This window comes from Neofelis nebulosa, chromosome 4, assembly GCF_028018385.1.
Source record: "Neofelis nebulosa isolate mNeoNeb1 chromosome 4, mNeoNeb1.pri, whole genome shotgun sequence".
NCBI lineage: Eukaryota > Metazoa > Chordata > Mammalia > Carnivora > Felidae > Neofelis > Neofelis nebulosa.
In genome coordinates, this window is record NC_080785.1 from 148,746,000 (window position 1) to 148,765,008 (window position 19,009).

At 56.4% G+C, this 19,009-nt stretch overlaps 1 protein-coding gene across 3 annotated transcripts; it reads right to left on the reverse strand.

The window, feature by feature from the left end:
- Positions 1-1,828: 1,828 nt before the first annotated feature.
- ITIH3 (inter-alpha-trypsin inhibitor heavy chain 3) lies at positions 1,829-15,755 on the reverse strand. Of its 3 annotated transcripts, none has more exons than XM_058726601.1 (22): positions 15,643-15,755; positions 14,998-15,018; positions 13,668-13,834; positions 13,482-13,586; positions 13,044-13,206; positions 12,544-12,657; positions 11,445-11,570; positions 11,041-11,157; positions 10,636-10,804; positions 9,921-10,046; positions 9,473-9,654; positions 8,043-8,228; positions 7,750-7,889; positions 6,850-7,004; positions 6,148-6,165; positions 5,049-5,072; positions 4,747-4,782; positions 4,470-4,583; positions 3,839-4,043; positions 2,743-2,915; positions 2,424-2,535; positions 1,829-2,075 (listed from the first exon to the last, which is right to left on the reverse strand). In XM_058726601.1, the coding sequence occupies exons 1-22, from the start codon at positions 15,733-15,735 to the stop codon at positions 1,946-1,948; spliced, it is 2,676 nt and encodes an 891-aa protein (XP_058582584.1). In that variant the 5' UTR covers positions 15,736-15,755; the 3' UTR covers positions 1,829-1,945. The 3 variants fall into 3 exon arrangements, with proteins under 3 accessions (XP_058582584.1, XP_058582583.1, XP_058582582.1); XM_058726600.1 differs by having other exon boundaries at positions 3,812-4,043; XM_058726599.1 differs by having other exon boundaries at positions 3,812-4,043; positions 10,987-11,157.
- Positions 15,756-19,009: the final 3,254 nt, after the last annotated feature.

Consider the following 19,009-nt stretch of genomic DNA (forward strand, 5'->3'; position numbering starts at 1 on the left):
GTTAGCCCAGTGAAAAAGGAGGGCAAGGACACCAGGCCTAGAGCGAGGACACTGTGCACCAAGTCAGGGAAGGTGCAGTGCCATGGGGTGAGACGGAAGCGGATGCTGAAGTAGAGAAGCAGGACCAGGCCATCACTGGCTGAGTGCCCCCTGCCATGAAGCATGGCTTCTATCTTGAAAGCTGAGGGTAAGCAAAGACAGGTGTAGCCAGGATGATCTAGGACTGGGGAGCAAACAGGGTCCCCCTGGCTTTTACCTGCGTGGAGGGCCTCCCTCACTGTTGGAGGGAAGGGGCAAAATTTGGGCTGGGGACCTCCTCCTGACTTTCTCCCAGCTCGCTGGGCCAGGAGACTAGCTGGAGGCGAAGGACAAAGACAGGCACCTCAGGAGGGCCAGAAACCATAATGATGATGTGTCTACACCATCTGGCAGGATCTTTCTCCCCATTTTACAGATGTGAAAACTGACTGGTTTAAAGTTACATGGTTCCTCAGTCAACCCGGGACCCAGTAGGTAGCAGGGCCTGGCCGCTTAGGTTTTCTCCTGGACTGGCCTCCCCAGTACCCTCCGCCAGGCCTCCAGACCCTGCGAAACCCTGTTCTGACTCAAGCAGATGGGGCCCTGGAGTGGGGGGTGGGGGAACTTCCTGGTGACCCATCACCAGATCCCACCCTCACCCACACTGGCATTTGTGGCCATTCCCAGTCTAACTCAAACCTCGTCCAGGAGGTTGTGTTCCCTGCTCTGCCATCAAGCAAAGCTGCCCACTGCTTCCAGCAATGGGTACCCTCTGCCCAGCAGGCCCATAGCCCCCCAGGCAGTGAGAAGTGCAGAGGCAAAGGATCTGGAACATGAAGGGTTAGGTTCACAGAACTGGAAGCAGTCTATGTCTGGAACCCTGAAAGTGAGGTGAGACACCTGGTGTGTGGGGTTGGTGAGGCTGGACAGGCCATAGGTAGGACATTGGCCTTTCTCCCAAGATCAGTGGGTGGGAGGTGTTATTAATAGGGTTTTAGACAGGAAGTGATGGTTGGTTCTGCTCTACACAGTCTTTCTGTGGAAGCAGGGAGACCCGAGAAGGGGTGTTGCAGTTGTCTGGGTGGGAGAGGGTTGTCCAGGCTGAGGGCCCTCAGAGCCCCTCCTCTGGGAATCTCTATCTGATCCCCGACCTCTGACCCCACCCAGGACTTACTGTGAGGGCAGAGTGGGTGGTCACCATGAGCTGTGATTGGAGGATCTTAGGGATTTCCAGCCTAGCTGCCACAGGCTTGGGGCACCCACGCGAAAAGGAAATGGGCACAAAGCTGTGTGCCCCCAGACTCTGGCCCAGAATGTTGGGTTTATCTGCTGAATGGATAGATGGCTGGATGGCTAGAGGATGGGTGGGTGGGTGGGGGTGGACATCTAGATAATGGGAAGATGGAGGGAGGAAGGACATCCATAATGAGCTGCACGCTATGTCTGCTCCGGAGCACTCTGCTTCTGCGTCATAGAAAGATCTTCAGCCCTGTGGGTCCTGATGGGGGCTGCTGAGCCATGAGCCCTGACTTTTCTCATTACCCTCCTGGACTCTGAAATTCACTCAACCCTTCTTGACTTCTCAGCCCCTTCACACTAGAGCCAATTCTTGTTTGTTTTTTTCTTCCCAAACCATCATACACTTGGCTCCCAAAAGCGCTACCCCCAACCAGCCCGGTCTTTCACTCACACCAGGGGAGAGCCCCAGGGAATTGCCTTCCTAGCAGCCAGCCCCTCCTTTGAGCTACCTCGGGGCCCAACTGCCTGATCCCTTGAACAGGGGCTTACAGAAGCATGCAGACATGGCTGGTGGCAGTGTCCCCTCGGGCTTTATTGTCACAACCCTCCCTTAGACCCTGGGCTGTGTCCCTGTTCCAGAGGCCAGGTGAGCTGGGCCAGCTGTCTCAGCAGGAGCTGGCATGTCTACTCAGAACAGGTTGGGGACAATGTAGTCGCTGTGGACACCATCAATCAGCCCTTGCCCGTTGTTGTGGACAAACCAGCAGGCAACCTTGGTGCCGACACTGGCATCCTTCCTGTAGTCTTTCTGGGATCCCCTGGGAAAAAGGAAAGACACACTGTGATATACACAGGGCAGGCAAGACGGCTGCTACACTCAAGGTCCTAAGGCTGGAGAAGGGTTTGAAGTTGCCAATTGTGAGTCCAGGAACCCTTTGGTCAAGAAAGAGATCAAATGATTAACTCCCTCTAGGGGGCCAAGTTTGGCCTTTTCCTGATTAGGAGGGGCCTAGAGTGGGGGGTGGGGGAGGTCAGGACCCCAGAGGGAAACTAGGGTAGGTACCCCACAGGAGACAAGAGCCTGCCAGGCCAATGTGTCTGGGCAGAGAGGGCTCTCTCCTCCTGTCTTGTTACTGGGCAGGGTGAGGATGTCAGAGTTCCGTCACCTGGTGACTGTCAGCCGATGGTTCTTCACCACCATTGTGGCGTCTGGCTTTGTGGGGTCAGAGCCTGGGTGGATGTCGGACACTTTAAAGTCAAAGGGATGGAAGAATTGTCCTGGGAACAGAAACATTCACACTGTCAGCCCCTGCACACTGTCAGCCTCCACCATCACCATAGGTAAGACAGCCTCTAGTCTTGCAGGGTTGACGCGAAGGCTGACTGGGTGTTGTGTGCTCATCCAGGGTGACGAGGACAGTCTTTCATGTGGCTTTTCACCTCTACCATGTCTCCTGAACAATCTGAAGCTTAAACATTCCATACCCAGCAGCCCATGTGTTTGTGCTGACATCCGGTGACTATCCACCACATAGAAGCCCAGAAAGTCTTGGTGGACAGGATGTTTCTTCCACACCTGGTGCAGGACGACCACAAAAGTAACCCCGTCTCCAAAGGAGACCACCATGTTCTTTTTCCTGTTGATTGTCACAGACAGCCTAGGAGAGAAGAGGAAGGAAGTCAGCAAGCGGGGCTCAGTGGTGACCATCGTACTGGGCATCTGAATCAAGGGTATCTCGATAGGGCCTTCTCCATACATGACACCCAAGAGCACACAGACTCTGGAAACAATCTCAGAGGCCTCATGTGTGTTGACTGTGGAGAGAAGATGCCTCATGCGTGTTGACTATGCCCTCTCCAAAGTGGATCCTCGTTCCTCCCTAAGCAGAAGACAGGGCTGTCCTCGGAGTCTGGAGACATGGGATCAATCCTCAGCTCAGCCACTGGCTTCCTGTGTGACCTGGGGTAGGTTCCACCCCTCTCTGAGCTTCACTGGGAGTAACGCCCTGCCCTGTCCACTGGGCTCTGGGTGACTTGAAGACCTAGGAGAGGCTGAGCAGTTGGAGAGCTAACAAGTTCAACTAGAGAAGGTGAAACTGAGGGTTAGTGTGTTACTAGATTGCAGGTCCCCCTAATGCTTACATCCACACAGCCCTTCCCTCAAGATCAGTCCTGTGGGGGCTCCTGGCTGGCTCAGGGGGTTAAACGTCTGACTCTTGATTTCGGCTCAGGTCATGATCTCACGGTTTGTGAGATCCAGCTCAGAGTCAGGCTTTGTGCTGATAGTGTAGAGCCTGCTTGGAATTCCCTCTCTCCCTGTCTCTGTGCCTCACCTCTCTCTCTCTCTCTCTCTCTCTCTCTCTCTCAAGGTAAATAAATAAATAAATAAATATCAGTCCTCTGAAGTGTCCAGCTACCAATTCTGGCTGGGGCCATCGTGGTCACCCTTCCCTGGGCAAAAGGGCTGAACTCTGAGGCCACCAGTCTCTCCTGTAACCCCCGTGGGTCTTCCATTCTGGGATTTGTCCACATCCCTCAGAGAGGCTCCTTAGACCTCTGAGACCCAGGAGCGGGGCTGTACCCGTCCTGTGTGACTGTGACCGTGTCCAGCCAGCTGAAGGTGCTCTGTGCAGCTCCACTCCACAGGGTGATCTTCTCCGGTGTCACCTCCACCCGGAAGTCCATGTGAGCACTGGCAATGCCCAGCTTGCCAAAGTAAGTCTTTCTGGTCTTGGAGTCAGAGTTGCCTCCCTTCTCGCCGATGATCTGCCCGTTAACTGTGAGGCCTGCCAGAGGGATGGGGTAGTGAGGGGCCAGTGAGACCTTTCTGAGTCCAGGCTGGTTTTTAGGATGCACCTTCTCCTCCAGCCAGACCTGCTAAGGGATCCCACACGGCGTGGGATCCCCAAGACGAGACCAGGACTTCAGAGCCAACCCTCCCTGTTCCTAGACACTCCTGGGTCCCTCTGGCAGCTGAGGACCCATGTTGCAGACCTGCCCCCTGCCTGGGCCAGGGAGTGGTGTTCAGAGCAAAACTATTTCCCAGACACAGGCTTCGCCTGGGCCCCCCTCACCCCTAACCGTGTCTCCAACACCACTGGGTCCCGGGGGCTTGGTGAGCCTGTGGCCCCACAAGGTGTAAGCTGCACATAAACACGGTGCATTATGGGCAGAGTGAGGGCCTGGCCCCGGCTCCTGCCCGCAGCCCCCACCTGTGACGGGGTCCTGAATGAGGCGCAGCACTGTGCCTGGGTCTTCATCGACGTTGAAGCAGATGGCGTCGTCTCTCTGCGGGACTTGGATGATGAAGTGGGGGTCCCCATCCACTGAGAGCACATCAGAGAAAGGGCTGGCTCCCGGGACCTCTCACTTACTGTGCCGGGGCGCCCTCCCCTCACCCCTCGGCCCCTGTGGATAGACTCCTAACAGGTAGGAGGCTCTGGGCTCTGGGGCCCGGCTCTCACTTCAGGAGGAGGCGGGGGAACTCACCGTAGTAGTAGGGCGTTTGAGGAGGCTGGTAGCTGGCTGTGGACACAGTTGGGGGAGAGGCTGAGCTAAACAAGCAGGCCTGAGGAGGCGCCAGGACCCACATCCGGATTCTGGTTAATGCGCCTCCCGTTCCCTCTTCCCCATACTCTCAAACCGCCTCCCATTTCCTCGGGATCCCAACCATCTGCCTGTTCCAGAGAGCGGGTTCAGGAAGGACTCTGGGGGAGAATGTGGCATGGGGCCAGTCTCTGGGGAGATGCCCTGTGGGGGTAAGGGGGCTGCGGCTGCTGCCATATACTCACTCAGGTAAGCCATGGAGCGGGCCACTGAAAAAGGAAGCAACCGGGCAGTCGTGAGCTGGGTCTGAGGGCTCCCTCTCCCCCAACCCCATGCTTTCTACCTGGCTTGGGGCTACCAGTCTCCAGTAGAGCCCCAACCCAGGTAGACAAGAGGGTTGAGATGGGACTCCTCATGTAGGCTTCAGAAATGGGAGCGTGCCCAGGGAGTTCCTTTCTAGGGCTGGTGGTAATATGGATGTCATTTTTATGCCGGGGTCATGGCGCTGTGATGTGGCTAATATGTACACCATGAGATCGTCTGCCTCCCTGTCATGAATAGTGTTCACAGCAGACACCATCCCACACCCCAAACTCCCACTCCCCAGGTGGGGTGGGGTGAAGCTCAAAACTGTCTGTTGTCCTTGGTAGTAACCCCCCTCCCGACATACTCATGCACACACGTGTGCACACCAGTGACTGCATCTGACAGGGCTGTGCTGAGGGAAGAACAATGACCTGGTCCAGATGAGATGCTAGGATTGAACCGCCTATCGGTGGAGGTAGGGCAGGCTGGGAGAGGCTGGGAGCCCCTGCCTGGTGGTCCTGGGCTTATTGGGGGCAAGGATGCAATTTGATAATGAGAGACACACAGAGCGCTATGAATCCCAGAGTGGGCACAGGTGCCAGGCTGCCCAGGCTGAAGTCCCAGCTTGGCCACTTGCTGACTAAGTCCTCGAACAAATAGACTTAGCCTCTCCATGCCTCAGTTTCCTCACTATAAAATGGGAACCATGAGAGGACTCCTTTAGAGGGTTGCTGTGGGATTAATGGCATGTCAGTGTCCGATGTGTGAATTTGCTAATTTTTGCAGGTCACAGAATGCTCTCATACTGATTGTCCCTCATTAGTAAGGGGAAGCCACCTCCAGACAACTGACAAGGACCTGATGAGGCTCAGAGAGGGCAGAGCCTGGACCAAGGTGGCTCGTGAGTTGGTGGCAGAGCTGGGACCTGATCGCAGATGTCCTAAGGGCCCCTCCCTGGGCTGGGCACTTGGAAGGGCCTCCTTGGTTCTCTCTTGTCGCCCTCCTGGGACACCTGCCCAACTGCCGGCTGAAGCTCACCTTCCGTATCTGCAGGCCCTGTGTAGGAGGAGGAGGAGAATTGTGTTAGGAGCCACAGACTCCTGGTGTCGGCATCAATGCCATCAACTGGCTGCCTGTCCCACCTCCAGGCTGTGGGCCTCCCAGCCAACAACGGACCCCCCACCACTGTGTGTCTCCTGGAGCCAGGGGCTCCTAGAGGCCAGAGGCCTGGCCCGGACCAGCTCTTTGCCTCCTGTGCCGCCCCATGCCACCTCTCTGCTCCCCACGCCCAAGTACAGGAGCACTTAGGAGTCCCCTCTTAGAGTCTGGTTGAGCAGGCCTGGTCCAAGGCCTCAAGGCCTTTTCCTCTCACAATTCCCAGCCACATGCTCTGGGACTAACTTACAAGCTGGAAGTGCTTCTCCCTGTCTGACTGAGCCCTTCCATGCTGCAGCCAAGTCCCTTTCCTTGAAGTGACCCTGGGCGAGGTGTTCCGTGACTCACAACCCTTTAGAGACCCAGAGGCTCCTATTCACCCCCTACCCACTGTCCATGCTGATGGATTCACCCGCTCCACAACACCCTCCTCAGCCCTTGGCCGGATCTCCCTCTATGCCCGCTGGACCTGCCCCTCTTCAGCAAGTCTGGGTCTCACCAGCCTGGCTCACTCCTTTTCGGGGCATCCAAGGCCCCAGTGGCCTGGAAGGCTTTCGAAGTCTGGCCTCCACTCTCCATGCCCACCTTCTCCAGGCTTGTCAGCGATGGCTGTCTGGTCCTCATTGTCCTCAGGCTTGGTCACCACCATGGAGGTCAGTGGAGTCACAAAGTGGTACTTGAGGGACAGGTCCAGGGCCTGGGCTGTGAGGTTCTCCTTCTCCTCACCATGGGCATTCTTGCTGTGGGGAGGGGTGGGAGTGTCAGTCAAAGAGCCTTTCCCTGCTTGGCCTCCTCTGCTGTGACTCCCAGAACCAGGCCTAGAGCCCCAGAGGCAGCCTGGGAACGCCTTTCCCCAGGGTAGAACCCACTAGCTCTCAGAAAAAGACTGGTTCACCAGCTCCCTGGGACAGATGGACAGGCTGTGTCTGAGGCTGGGCCTCAGTTTCCCCACAAGATACAAGGGGCTCGAAATGGCATCCCAACAATCACTCATGATAATGTCCATGCCCTGAGCACTCAGCATGTGCCAGACCCTGCACCAGGGGCGTTGGAGGCTTATCCCACCTCAGGGAAGGCTGACGTGGCACTCTCAAATAGGCCTAAGCTCTGCCTTCTGGGGGCTGCGGGCAAGGACCCAAGCCTTCAGTTGTGCTCAGCCTCACCGCATTGTGGGCCCATGAGGGGTGTGGGGTACAGGGTGCCAAGGCCCGCCCCTGTCCCCGAGGTGCTCCCAGGATGCTGCTTGAGCCCCCGATGTCAGGCTGGGCTCTGCCCCTGGGAAAACATTCTTTGGGGCTGGGCTGAGAAGAGGGGAAGGCAGCTGGCAGGGCGTGTGGCAGGGCACGTCCTGGGGTGTGGCTGACTCTTCCTCCTCTTGGGCTCCCCCAGAGTGAAGCCAGCACAGGGGCAAGCGCAGGTAGGTGGTGGGGCAGTGTGGGAGGCCCAGGTGTGGGGCCTGGCTGTGTGAGGGGTCGCTAGGGTCACCGTTTCTCCAGCAGCTGCTCAATGGTGAGGTAGGCCCAGAGCCGCTCTATGTAGTTCCCAAAAATGTAATCCTGCTCCTTCAGGGCCTTTTCCATCTCCTTCATGTCCACCTCCTCTGTGAAGCTCAGATCACTGATGGCCTGAGATGGGGGTGAGAGGAGGCCAGAGGCTGGAGGGCAGGAGGCCTGGACCCAGCTTGGGGTTGCCACCGCTGGACCCTCAGGCAGGGGGCCAAGCCCCATGGGTGCCGATCCCCCATCCACAGCACACCTTCCGGCCCTGGCTCAGCTCACCCCGTGGCCCTTTACATCCGCCTTAAAGTTGTTCATGTCCTCGTCCAGCAGGCGCCCAGCCACCACAATCTCAGAGCCATCGTAGAAGTGCTGGTAAGCGCTCTGGGTGAGGTCCTGGATGGCGTTCTCGGGGTACTCTACCTCCACGCCTGTCAGCAGCGGGTTGGCCACCTCCTCATAGAAGCCCTAGAGTCCAAAAGGGGGACCTGGTCATCTCAGGCCACAGGGCAGATCTGGAGAGGACAGGGTGTGCAGGTGCCCAGTGCCTCCCTAGGCGTTGAGTCCCCCAGGCTGTGCCGATCTTAGGTCCTGATCTTCACTTCCTCGTGGCCCTGATCATGTCCTTCAGTTCGTGGGAGCCTTCCCTGCCCTCCCCCCTTCAGGTAGAGCCTGGGAAGAATAGAAAGGCAAGGACAGAGTTCCGGGGAATGTAGAAAGTGCTCGATAAATGTTTGCTGGAATGAAAGCAAGAAAGAGAAAAGGAAAGGAGGAGAGGCCGACCAGAGGAGGTGACAAGGCGCAGGAGCACAGAGATCAAGAGGGAGAAGGCAGAGGCACGGAGGCACGGGGTGGGGCTTCCTCTGCACCGGTTCAGGCACTGTCTCCTGCACTGGGGAAGAATGGGGCTGCTGAAGTTCGCAAATGAAAGTACAGGACATGCAGTTGAATTTGAATGTCAGGTAAATAGCACACTAATTTTTAGTCTAAGTTTGTCTGTTATGGGATGAATTCTGTGCCCCCAAAATACATGTTAAAGTCTTTACCCCTACTCTCTCAAGACAAGTCTGTTTTGGGGATGAGGGTGGTTACAGAGGTGATCAAGTTAAAATGAGGCCTCTGGGGTGGGTCCCAAACAGTATATCTGGTGTCCTTATGAAAAGGGGGCAATTTGGACCCAGAGACAGACAGGCACACAGGGAAGATGATGGGAAGAGACGGGGAGAAGGTGGCCATCCACAGGCCAAGGAGAGAGGCCCGGAACAGACCCTTCCCCCACAGCCCTCAGAAGGAAACGGCCCGGCAGACGGGGTTGATTGGGCTTCTGGCCCCCAGAGCCGTGAGGCAACAATTTCTGTTGTTGAAGCCCACTGCCTGCCCCCCACTCCACCCCCAGCATGTGGTACTTTGTTAGAGCAGTTCTGGCCAACTAACACAGTGCACTCTGCAATATTTGGGCTCGTGCTTACACTAAAAAATTGTTCATATTTGGCCAGGTGCCCTGTATTTGATCTGGCAATCCTGTGGAGGAAGCAGGTCTGTTGTGTGTAGCCTGAGGACAAAATCAACCACCACTGATGGATAAGAGGGAGCTAGAGGTAGATGTCAGCCCAAGAGGCTCTTCCTAGAGAGTGAAATTGCCATTCGATGGAACAGCTGTCTGAGGAAGTAATGAGCTCCTCATTCCTGGAGGTATGCAAGACAAGGCATACCTGCAACTGCAAGTTGGCATCGGAATCCTCATAAATGCGTCGGGCCAGCCCATGGTTCTCCAGAGCCATGCTCTCCAGGAAGTTATAGTTCAGATTGTTGCCAAAACCCAGGTTATACAAGGGGAACTTGCCCCCAATGGCGTTGCGTACATTTTCTTGGATTTTTTCAGGTCTGCTTTCACCTGCAGGAGAAAGGGGTGTTCACACCCCAGCCCCAGCCCCAGCCCCAGCAACTAGCTGGATCAGCTCTGTCTGGAGCTGTCTGACACCTGCATCAGCAGAGCTGGTGGGGGGTGGGGGGGGAGATGGTGCGGTCTTTGGCAGGGGGACACGTGCCCTTGCAGGGCTCACAGACCATGAGGGACCCTGGGGAGAGCCGCCCAAGATCTTGCAGCCCACTGGCTACAGCACACTGGCTTTGGTTCAGAGCCACACCCGCCTGCCTCACCGACATTGGGGTCCCCGTCAGTCAGCATGATGACGATGGAGGTGCTCCTCTCTGGGACACTGTGTTCTTCCCGGGCCTTGTTCAGCATGCTGATGCCCCTCAACAGCCCATCGTTGATGTTGGTCACTGGCACACAGACAGACAGAACCGTGGGAGGGTGTTCTCAGTACTGGGGTGGAGGAGGAGAGGGCAGCAGGCCCCGCTCTTAGGCCCAAGGACCCTGTTAGCCAAGGCGCCCTGGTACTCAGTAGGTATTGACCGAGTGAATTGGCGAGTGATGAATGAATGACTTACTCTTTCATTGGGGACCAAAGGACCAGCCTGTCGGGGCTGCCGGAAGGTGATTGTAAAAGCAGTTTGGAAAGCTATCAGAGGGGCTGCCAGGCATGCTCACTGGGAGGAGAGGGGAGCAGTGTCGACGTCGTTTGTCATTTTCCCTAAGGAGCGGCCCAGGATAAGGGTTCTCTGTGGCGTTATCTTGCCGGGACCAGTGGGGCTCCAGGATCAAGGATTAGAGAAAGGAAGAGTGGGCTCCCCTAGACTGCAAAGAAGACACCCTAATAAGAAGCCTGAGCTGCCCCCTATCCCACCTCTACCCCCAGCTGAGGTCTGCAGGGCCTAGACCAGCAGAGGCTCTGTCCCAAGGCACAGGAGAGGCAGACTGCTCAGGCCAAGGGGAGTGACAGGATGTGTCTGTTCTTCCCTCCGCTCATACTTCCTTGATCATCAATGTTCTTCACAAATGTCCTGGCCTCCTCGATGTTCTCAGGAGTGGCTTGAACTAGGGTGTCTTTCCAGGTGGTCACATCCCCACTGAACAGGATGAAATTCAGGTAGTCATCCTCTTTCACATCCTCCAGGATCTTGAGGAGGGCATCCTTTGTCTGGGAAAGAGAAGGGCACGCAGACAAGAAGCTGGGAACGAGCAGCAGACGGCCAGCTGTCTCCCGCATGGCTGGCACTGGGGCCTGCACTCTGCAGCCAAAGGGGGCAGATGCTTTTTTTTTTTTTTGATCCTGTCTCCCTTCTTCCTCTTTCACTGGGAATATCAGCTTTGTCCACTTACAAATAAATGTGTCTCCCTGCCACACGTCACCCCCAGTCGCAGTGAGAAGCGCACCTGCTCCATTTTCCGACCGTGCATGGAGCCACTGACGTCAATCACGAAGACCACATTTTTAGGCACCACGGGAAGGCCTTGAGGTGCAAAGAAGTGCACAAAGTAGCCATTGACTATCTGGAAAGGGGAGAGAGAGAGACTGCAGGCAAGTGCTTTTAGCAACTCTTGCAAATAGAAGCCAGACATTTACCAGCTCCAGAAAAAGCCATTCTTTCCCACCCACTGTGGGGTGCCACACAAAGGCTCTGGACCGTCCTCCATACCCAGGCTGTGCAGGAAATCCGGCCTTGGGCCGAGCACCAGGGTCTGGGGACGAGAGGCAACTGCAGCCCCTCCCGTACCTGTTCTCATCCCATCAGGGTGATGGAGAATCAACCAGCCCGGCAAAGCCAGTTGGCAGGTACCTGTACGTTGGCTGGAGACTCTCTGTTCACGTCGTAGGTGATGATGAAATCTCCGTTGAGGAGGGAGTCTGTACAGGTTGGGCACGAACGCTGTTGGTCCATGCTGGGCTTGAAGGACACACGGCCCTGGGAGAGGTGATGGAGGGCCTCGCTCAGCGTGGCCAGGGCCTGTCGACTGTGCTCTCTCCTGGGGAGTGAGGCCAAGCCCCCACAGGAGGAGCCCGCAGATAGGCGCCTGGGCAGTCCTGCCACCATCTGGCAAGCTCTGGCCTTTCTGAGCACCTCTCTCCCCCTCAGAGACCAGGGGCTCCTTGTCTGGTTCAGCCTTTGCCTGTCCCTGTTCGATGGGCCCCACAGGCTCCTTGGCTCAGCCTACTTTGGGGCTCAGCACCGAGAAGCCACTCAGGGAGGGGTTTTGCACCATGAGAAGGAACTTTGTGTTGGGTGGTATTGCGTGTATTGGTGGCAAGAAGAGGGGGAAGGGAATGAAGGGGGCAGGGAGAGGGCGGGGGCCCAAGGCAAAAGCACAGCCTTGCAACAGCCAGGAGCCCTCTGAGCTGTGCTCCTCTGGCTTTGACTTGGAAGTCCCGAATGACTAAGGTTTGCTATTCATGTAAACTTTATTCATTCACTGCCCACAACAAACAAGGCCCCTGGGATAGCTGGGGGCCTCGGGAACTGGAGCCAACCACCTACACCAAGAGAATCCCTTTCGTCTGTCACCCTTCAGCGTGGCATCAGTAGGCCTAAATGACTCCCCCTGGCCTCAGTGTCCTTATCTGTAAAATGGCCAGTCACCTGCCCTGTCCACTTCCCAAGGCAGAACAGGATCTGGCCTTATAAATGGTCACTCTGTCCCCGCAGTACAGATGAGACCCCAGTTCCTCTGGCAGATCATCGACAGCTGGCAGCCCCTGCCTCCAGCAGCCTCACTCCTGACTGGGGTGCCCCAGGAGAAAGGAAATGGCTGTAGATATTTCCCCCTTCCCCTCTCACACACACACTTGCTTCAGCCAAGCCCCAGGGTTCACACTTGTCCTGTTGGTTTCAAGGTTCCTGCCCCTGCCCCCCTCCCAGGCCTGAGAGGCATCTACACCACCTTCCTCCCTGAGAAGGACTTGGTGAGGGCGCTGCCCAGGAGGTCATTGGTGATGAATGAGGCCTCAGCATCCAACGTGCTGATGCCCTGGGGCTCGAAGATGTCTGCCTCGATCTGGAAAAGGCAAGAGTAAGGAGGGGTCACTCAGTGACAGTGCAGAGGCCGAACTCCAGGACAAGGCCAAGGGGACTGAGATGGTGGGTGAGGGCACAGGGACAACTTCCAGACAACTCATGATGACTAAGCCTGGTGTCTCCCACCAAGAAAATGGCTTCAAGAGCTGTGGACGGGTCCGTGACCCCAAGGCTCTTCCATCACCCGCCATATTGGCCTCCATGCTACCACTAAAGCATTTCCCTTTGGCTTTCAGCTCCTATGCTCCTCGGCCATGGTGGGGCCGACTTCTGCATTCTTGACCCTGCTCTGGGCACTGCCCCAGGGCCCTTCCCTGCCCCCGCACCCTTGCAGGTTCAGCAGAAGCTGCAGGGGTGGTTGATTACCTCAAAGTGCTTGACCAGTTGCTTGGGCTGGACCTTAAGGTACATCTCGTATTTGCCTTTGTGCCTTTTCAGCAGCTCCTCGTAGGTTAGCTCAAACGTGACTTTGCTGCCCGCTGCCACATTGACTGAGACTGTGAATTTCTCCAGCTTCCTCCCCGAGGCCCTGAATGCGGGTGCCAGACAATGACTGCCCTGCAGAACTTCTTGGGCCCTCGGGCCCTCGGTTTCAATCTCAGCCCCTCAGGAGAGACCCTACCCTCTCTGAGCCTTGCTTACCTCCACTTCAAAGTGGGGTAATGTAAAAATTACAGGCAACTTTTGCTATAATAATGAAATAATAACTAATAATTATAATGGCCGTTGCTGTTGTTGTCTGCATCTCTGAGAGCCCTTGTAGCCCACATGTTCTTCCCTAAGTGCTAGGGGGTCCATACTTACTTGACCAAGCCGGCTGTCTTGCCCTGGGACACAGCCTTTTCATACTGCTTCTTGGCGACTTCCTTCTCCTTGACATTCCCAGGGTAGGTAACACCGTCGATGGTCCTGTAAGAAAGGAGAGTTGGGGGCTCAAGCTGAGCCAGACTCCCCTCCCCCGCTGGAGCCAGCAGCCGTGGTGACACCCACAAGGTGAAGTTGGTGATGAAGGCCGTCTTGGGCAGCTCCACATCAAAGGACACCTCCTTGGCGGTGTCTGCACGGTTGACAGCCCTCATGGTGACAACATTGTGAGCAAAGCGGGAGGTGACCTTGCAGCTGATCTTGGTGCTGTAGACCTCGATGCCGTTGACGACCTGCAGGAGGGGGTGGTGATCTGCCTCTGGGAAACCAGACCTTCAACCTGGCTGCTCCCCTTCCAGGCTCCGTTCGCACAGCCCAGAGCCCCTGCCTGGTAAGTGGCCCCTCCAGTTTCCCAGTCACCGTGTCTGGAGCCTGGGCGGCATCTTCCACCTTCGTGTTCAGTTGTCTACCCCGGTTCTGGAATTCTCTGGCCTTTCTGAGCACCTCTCCCCCTCGGAGACCAGGGGCTCCTTGTTGGGCGGGATGCTTGTCTGATTCAACCTTTGCCTCTCCCTGTTCACTGGCCTCACAGGCCCCTTGGCTCAGCCCACCTTAGAGCTCAGCACCAAGAAGCCCCTGGGGGAGGGGTTTTGCACCATGAGAAGGAACTTCATGCTGGGTGGTATTGCCTGTGTTGGTGCCAAGCGGAGGGGGAGGGGAAAGGGGGAGAGGGAGAGGGTCCTGTTCCACATCCTTAACCCTGGGTCTGTTTACATAACATGTAGCCAGCTGTAGCAGGGAGATCTTATAAAAACCTAAATCTGCCGCTCCCCATCACCCTCAGGACGGTTTTCCCCATGGCTCTGAGGTCCCCCAGGCAGGTCCTGCCTCTCTGATCATCTGTGCTCCAGCCACACCAAGTCTCTGGCCCTAGATCACCCTAGTTCCTCCCGCTCACCTCCACTTAGAAAGAAATCACAGTCGCACACACCCCGCCCTCCTCCTCTCCTTTGGTAATTGCCCAGTTCTGTCCCCAAACAAGGGGAGTGTGTGGGGACGACCTTCATGCCCCCAGCACCTTCTCTCCAATGCAGACGGTGGACTGAGGGAAGGCCGAGGGAGACATCTGGCAGGATATAAAGATGCTTCATGAGGATGTGTGTCCCCAGCCCTGCGCACGGGCCCTGGTACCAGTGAGTGCTGGGTAAGTGTTTGTGGAAGGAGGGGCTGGTGGAAGAGCAGTCCTGCGCCGTATCCAGAGAGATCTGAGAGCACGGTTCTGTGGCACTCTCTCCCAGGGGTTTTGAGTCGCATGGGGGTCTTGACAGGGCAGGGGGCTGTGGGCTGTTTGTCCAGTGTCAGGGACCTGCCATTATGGCCCACCCCTTCTACTTTTGGGCAGCCAGCTCCATCCTGCCCTGACTCACCCCACCCCATCCCTGGTGAAAGTTCTCACCCCTTCCGGGAGGCTCCGTTTCTGCAAAAACAAAGACAAACACAGGGATCAAGCCAAGGCCAAGGCCACCATGGCCTGGGAACAGGCTCTGGGCTGAGGCCAGGGTTCAGCAGTGACCCCCACACACACACCACTCTTGAGGGGCCTCTGGACATAGGGCCTACCCAGAGCTACTTCAGAGTAGGAAGGGCTCTGAGTAGATTATGGAAACTGGGGTTCAGAGAGGGTCTCCAGGTTTCACAGAGGAGCAGGGCTGGGAGAACTAAACCAGCTCTCTCCCTGCCTCACATACCCTGACCACTCTGCCTTGCTCCGGGCCCAAAACCCCTGAGGCCTCCCCTGAGAGCACCCCCACTAGGGGTGTACCCCACAAGGCTCAGCTCAACCCTTTCTGGAGTCCTCTGCCCTTATCTCAGATATGGACCTGCACAGCCCCTCAGTGAGCTGAGGGGTTCCTGGTGCATCGCCCATTTAACAGGTGGGGAAACAGAGGCCCAGGGAGATTTAAGAGCCCAACACCTAGCTCTGTCCTCTGTAGCTCACTGCCTAGCCTTCTGCCTCCTCCTTGCCCCACATAGAGGACCATCCATCCTGTTGCCTCTGCCCATGTGACAAGCCCAGATGGTGAAGAGGGGGCAGACTTACCCCCAGTGGCCGGGAGGGGCTCCTTGGGAAGCCAGAGGCCGCCAAGCCAGAGAGCAGGGCCAAGATGAGGCAGGGCCACCAAGCAGATGCCATCGCTGAGCACGCAGGCCTGGCCTGAGCTCCTTATATGGTGAGGCTGGTGTTTTCCAAGTGGGGTCAGTGACCTGCAGTGTAGGATGGGAGGAGCGGGGGGGGGGGGGCCTCCTCTGGGAACCTGGGGCGTGGGTGGAGTAAGAGGCCCTAGATCTGCCTGTACCAAGGGGGCCATGGGGACTGTCAACAGTGTTGGGACATGGAGGCTCCTGGCAAAAACACAAGCTGTGTGTTGGCACATGGGCCCGGGGCTCCCCAAGTAGGGGTGATGGTGTGGAGTCGCAACGAAAGTCAATGGCAACGTTAGTTAGTCAGCCATCAAAAAGAATGAAATCTTGCCATTTGCAACAACGTGGATGGAACTAGAATGTATTAGAGAAAGACAAATATTGTATGATTTCACTCATATGTGGAATTTAAGAAACACAACAGATGACCATAGGGGAAGAGGGAAGGAAAAATTTTATAAGATAAAAACGGAGAGGGAGGCAAACCATAAGAGACCCTTAACTACAGAAAACAAACTGAGGCTTGTGGGCCGGAGGTGGGTGGGGGGACGGGCTAGATGGGTGATGGGCATTAAGGAGGGCACTTGCTGGGGTGAGCACTGGGTGTTATGTGTAAGTGATGAATCACTTAATTCTACTCCTGAAACCAATGCTACACTGCATGTTAACTAACTTGAATTTAAATAAAATCTTGGAAAGACAAAAAAAGATAGCCAATGGCATCTCGGCACTGCTGCCTGTTGTCCGTTACCTGCACCACTGACGTGGCCTTGAGTCTGACCTCCTGGACAGAAGCCTCCCAGCCTTCTCCAGGCAGCCAGGGCGCAAAGCCAGGCCGGTCACAGTGAGGCTCAGACCTCCATGGCCAAATACCTTGTTCATTACCCTTCTTGGGTTCTCACGGCCCCAGGGAAAGGACAAACCCCAGGCCTGTGCGCCAGCGCTCGCTGTGATCTAGCTCCAACTTGCTTTTCCAAACTTACTCTCTTCCCACTGGCATGTTCTCCCCGTCTCTGCACTTGCACCTCTCGCCCTGCCAGCCTGATGTCCCGTCCCAGAAGCCTTCCTGTTTTGTCCCCTAGCTGACCCCACACAGCTCTGCTCCAGGCTCCCAGCCCCTGAGGGTCTGCTCCATTTCACCTTTTGTTGAGGCTTGTATGTTTGGGTCTAATCACCCTAGAGTCCTCTAGACTCTAGAGTCCGAGCTCCTGGAGGGCCAGGCCATGTCACATTCATCCCTGTGTTCCTGGGGGATGGCCAGGGACTCAGCTGCCCTCGCCTCCTGGAGAGTCATTCCCCTAAGAGTCTCCAGTGAGGCTGGAGCTCTGGTCTCCAGGACAATGGGACACTCAGAGGAAGAGCCCAGGCCCACCCTGGGTCATGCCAAGACCCTGCCAGCTCCCAGACCTTCCAGAGTGGCCACCATGTGCCTGCCATACACATACTCTTCTGAGCAAAGTGACCCCGTGACTCTCCCACGGGGCCACCACTGAATGGTGTTGACGAGGCTGCCTGGGCACAAGGCAGCTAATTTATGACATACCATGGCCTTGGATGAAAGCTCCACACCCAACTGTGAGTTATACAGAGAGAGTTGACTGCCAGGAGCAGAGAAAGGGCGAGAAGGCAGAAAGAAGACTCCATGAGGCAGCAGAAGCCATGAGGAAAAATTGGACTAGTGGCTGGAAGTGGCATGAGCCACAGAAGCAATGACAGTTGCCAAGTCAGCAAGATGACGTTGGACCAGATGAAGCAGCCACTGAGAGGGTCACCACCTGTGGAGGAGGCCAGCTGGGGTGCCTGTGCTCCCCAGGCTTCTGGAATCCTTACACACCCCCGCTGCCGGCTGGTGCCGAGCTCGGGGCTGACCCCCAGGAGCAGAGCCAAGACCCCTCTCAGACCTGCGCTGCAGCCTGGCCCCAAGGTTCCTGGCTCCCAGGACATCTCGTCCATGTGGTCATTCTCAGCGCCCATGGTCACTGACTGCCAGGCGACGGGGGCTGTGGCAGAACTGTTGTCCTCACAGCAGTGTCTGGTGGCTCCTTGTGGCCCCGCAGCTGCCTGTGGAGCCTCCCCAGCCTTTCCTCTAGGTACGACCTCCTCCCCAGTTACTTAGACTTTTGTGGGAGGGACAACTCGAAGTAGGACTTCGGAAGCGGCTCAACAGGCACCAGAGGGACAGCTGGGGTCTTGGAGGGACCCAGAGTCACCATGCAGACTTGAGAATTAGACAGAATCTAAGAGATCTTTGGGCTCCCCCTTTTCCACTCTACAGGAGGGCCTTGCTTCAGGTGGCCGGTCATCTGGAAGCCCATGGCTCTCCCTTGAGAAGCCCAGGATGCTGCAGATGGCGGTTGGTCCCTGAGACTCTGTTGGCCACCCGCCCCCACCCCCCACTACCTGCCACTGAAGGAGGGCTCTATGTTCCCTGGGCCTGGGGCAGCCCTGGATCTCAGCATCTGTGTTACTTTAAAACAATTTTTTTAATGTGTATTTGTTTTTGAAGGAGAAAGTGACAGCTCGTGAGCAGAGGAGGGGCAGAGAGAGGGAGACACAGAATCCGAGGCAGGCTCCAGGCTCCAAACTGTCAGCACAGAGCCCAACATGGGGCTGGAACCCACAAGCTGTGAGACCATGATCTGAGCTGAAGCCAGATGCTTGACCAACTGAGCCACCCAGGCACCCCCAGATTTGTGTTATTGCTCTGGGTCTTCAAGGGCCTCCACTGCAGTGGGAACTGGACAGAAGCCAGCAGAGAAAAAGTAGAAATCTTTGGAAAAGAAATGCCCATCACCCAGAGGGCCAGAAGCTCCCCAAGGTATAGTATAGGCTCATCTCCTTGCACCCTGTGACATTGAACTTTAACTGGGCCCCAAGGTGAAGCCAAGGGAAGGAGCCCTGAAAAGATCATTCCAGGTGTCAGCATGAGGAGCCAGCGGGCTGCCGTCACTGGCTCCCTGGAATCACAGCTTCTGGGGACTAGCTATCCCTGCCTTTGGGAACTATCCCCAGTGTAAGGCGTTGCAAAGCCACAGCTGCAGAGTCGAGCTGAAGGGGAAGCCCTGTGCCCAGGGGTCCAGCATCTAGCTCTCAGCAGGACTACCTAGGGACCCCAAGTCCATATATGGTTTGTGCCTTTCTTATGTTCATTTTTTTTTTTTAACGTTTATTTATTTTTGGGACAGAGAGAGACAGAGCATGAACGGGGGAGGGGCAGAGAGAGAGGGAGACACAGAGTCCGAAGCAGGCTCCAGGCTCTGAGCCAT

Bases quoted from the DNA above. Each gene is read 5' to 3' on its own strand.
- ITIH3 (XM_058726599.1), bottom strand. From the start codon at position 15,735: ATGGCATCTGCTTGGTGGCCCTGCCTCATCTTGGCCCTGCTCTCTGGC. The intron at 12,658-13,043 runs GTAATCAACCAC...TGCCTTTTCCAG, and splicing joins AACTGGTCAAGCACTTTGAG to ATCGAGGCAGACATCTTCGA. The intron at 4,044-4,469 runs GTGGGGGCTGCG...TCCCTCTGGCAG, and splicing joins CATTCAGGACCCCGTCACAG to GCCTCACAGTTAACGGGCAG.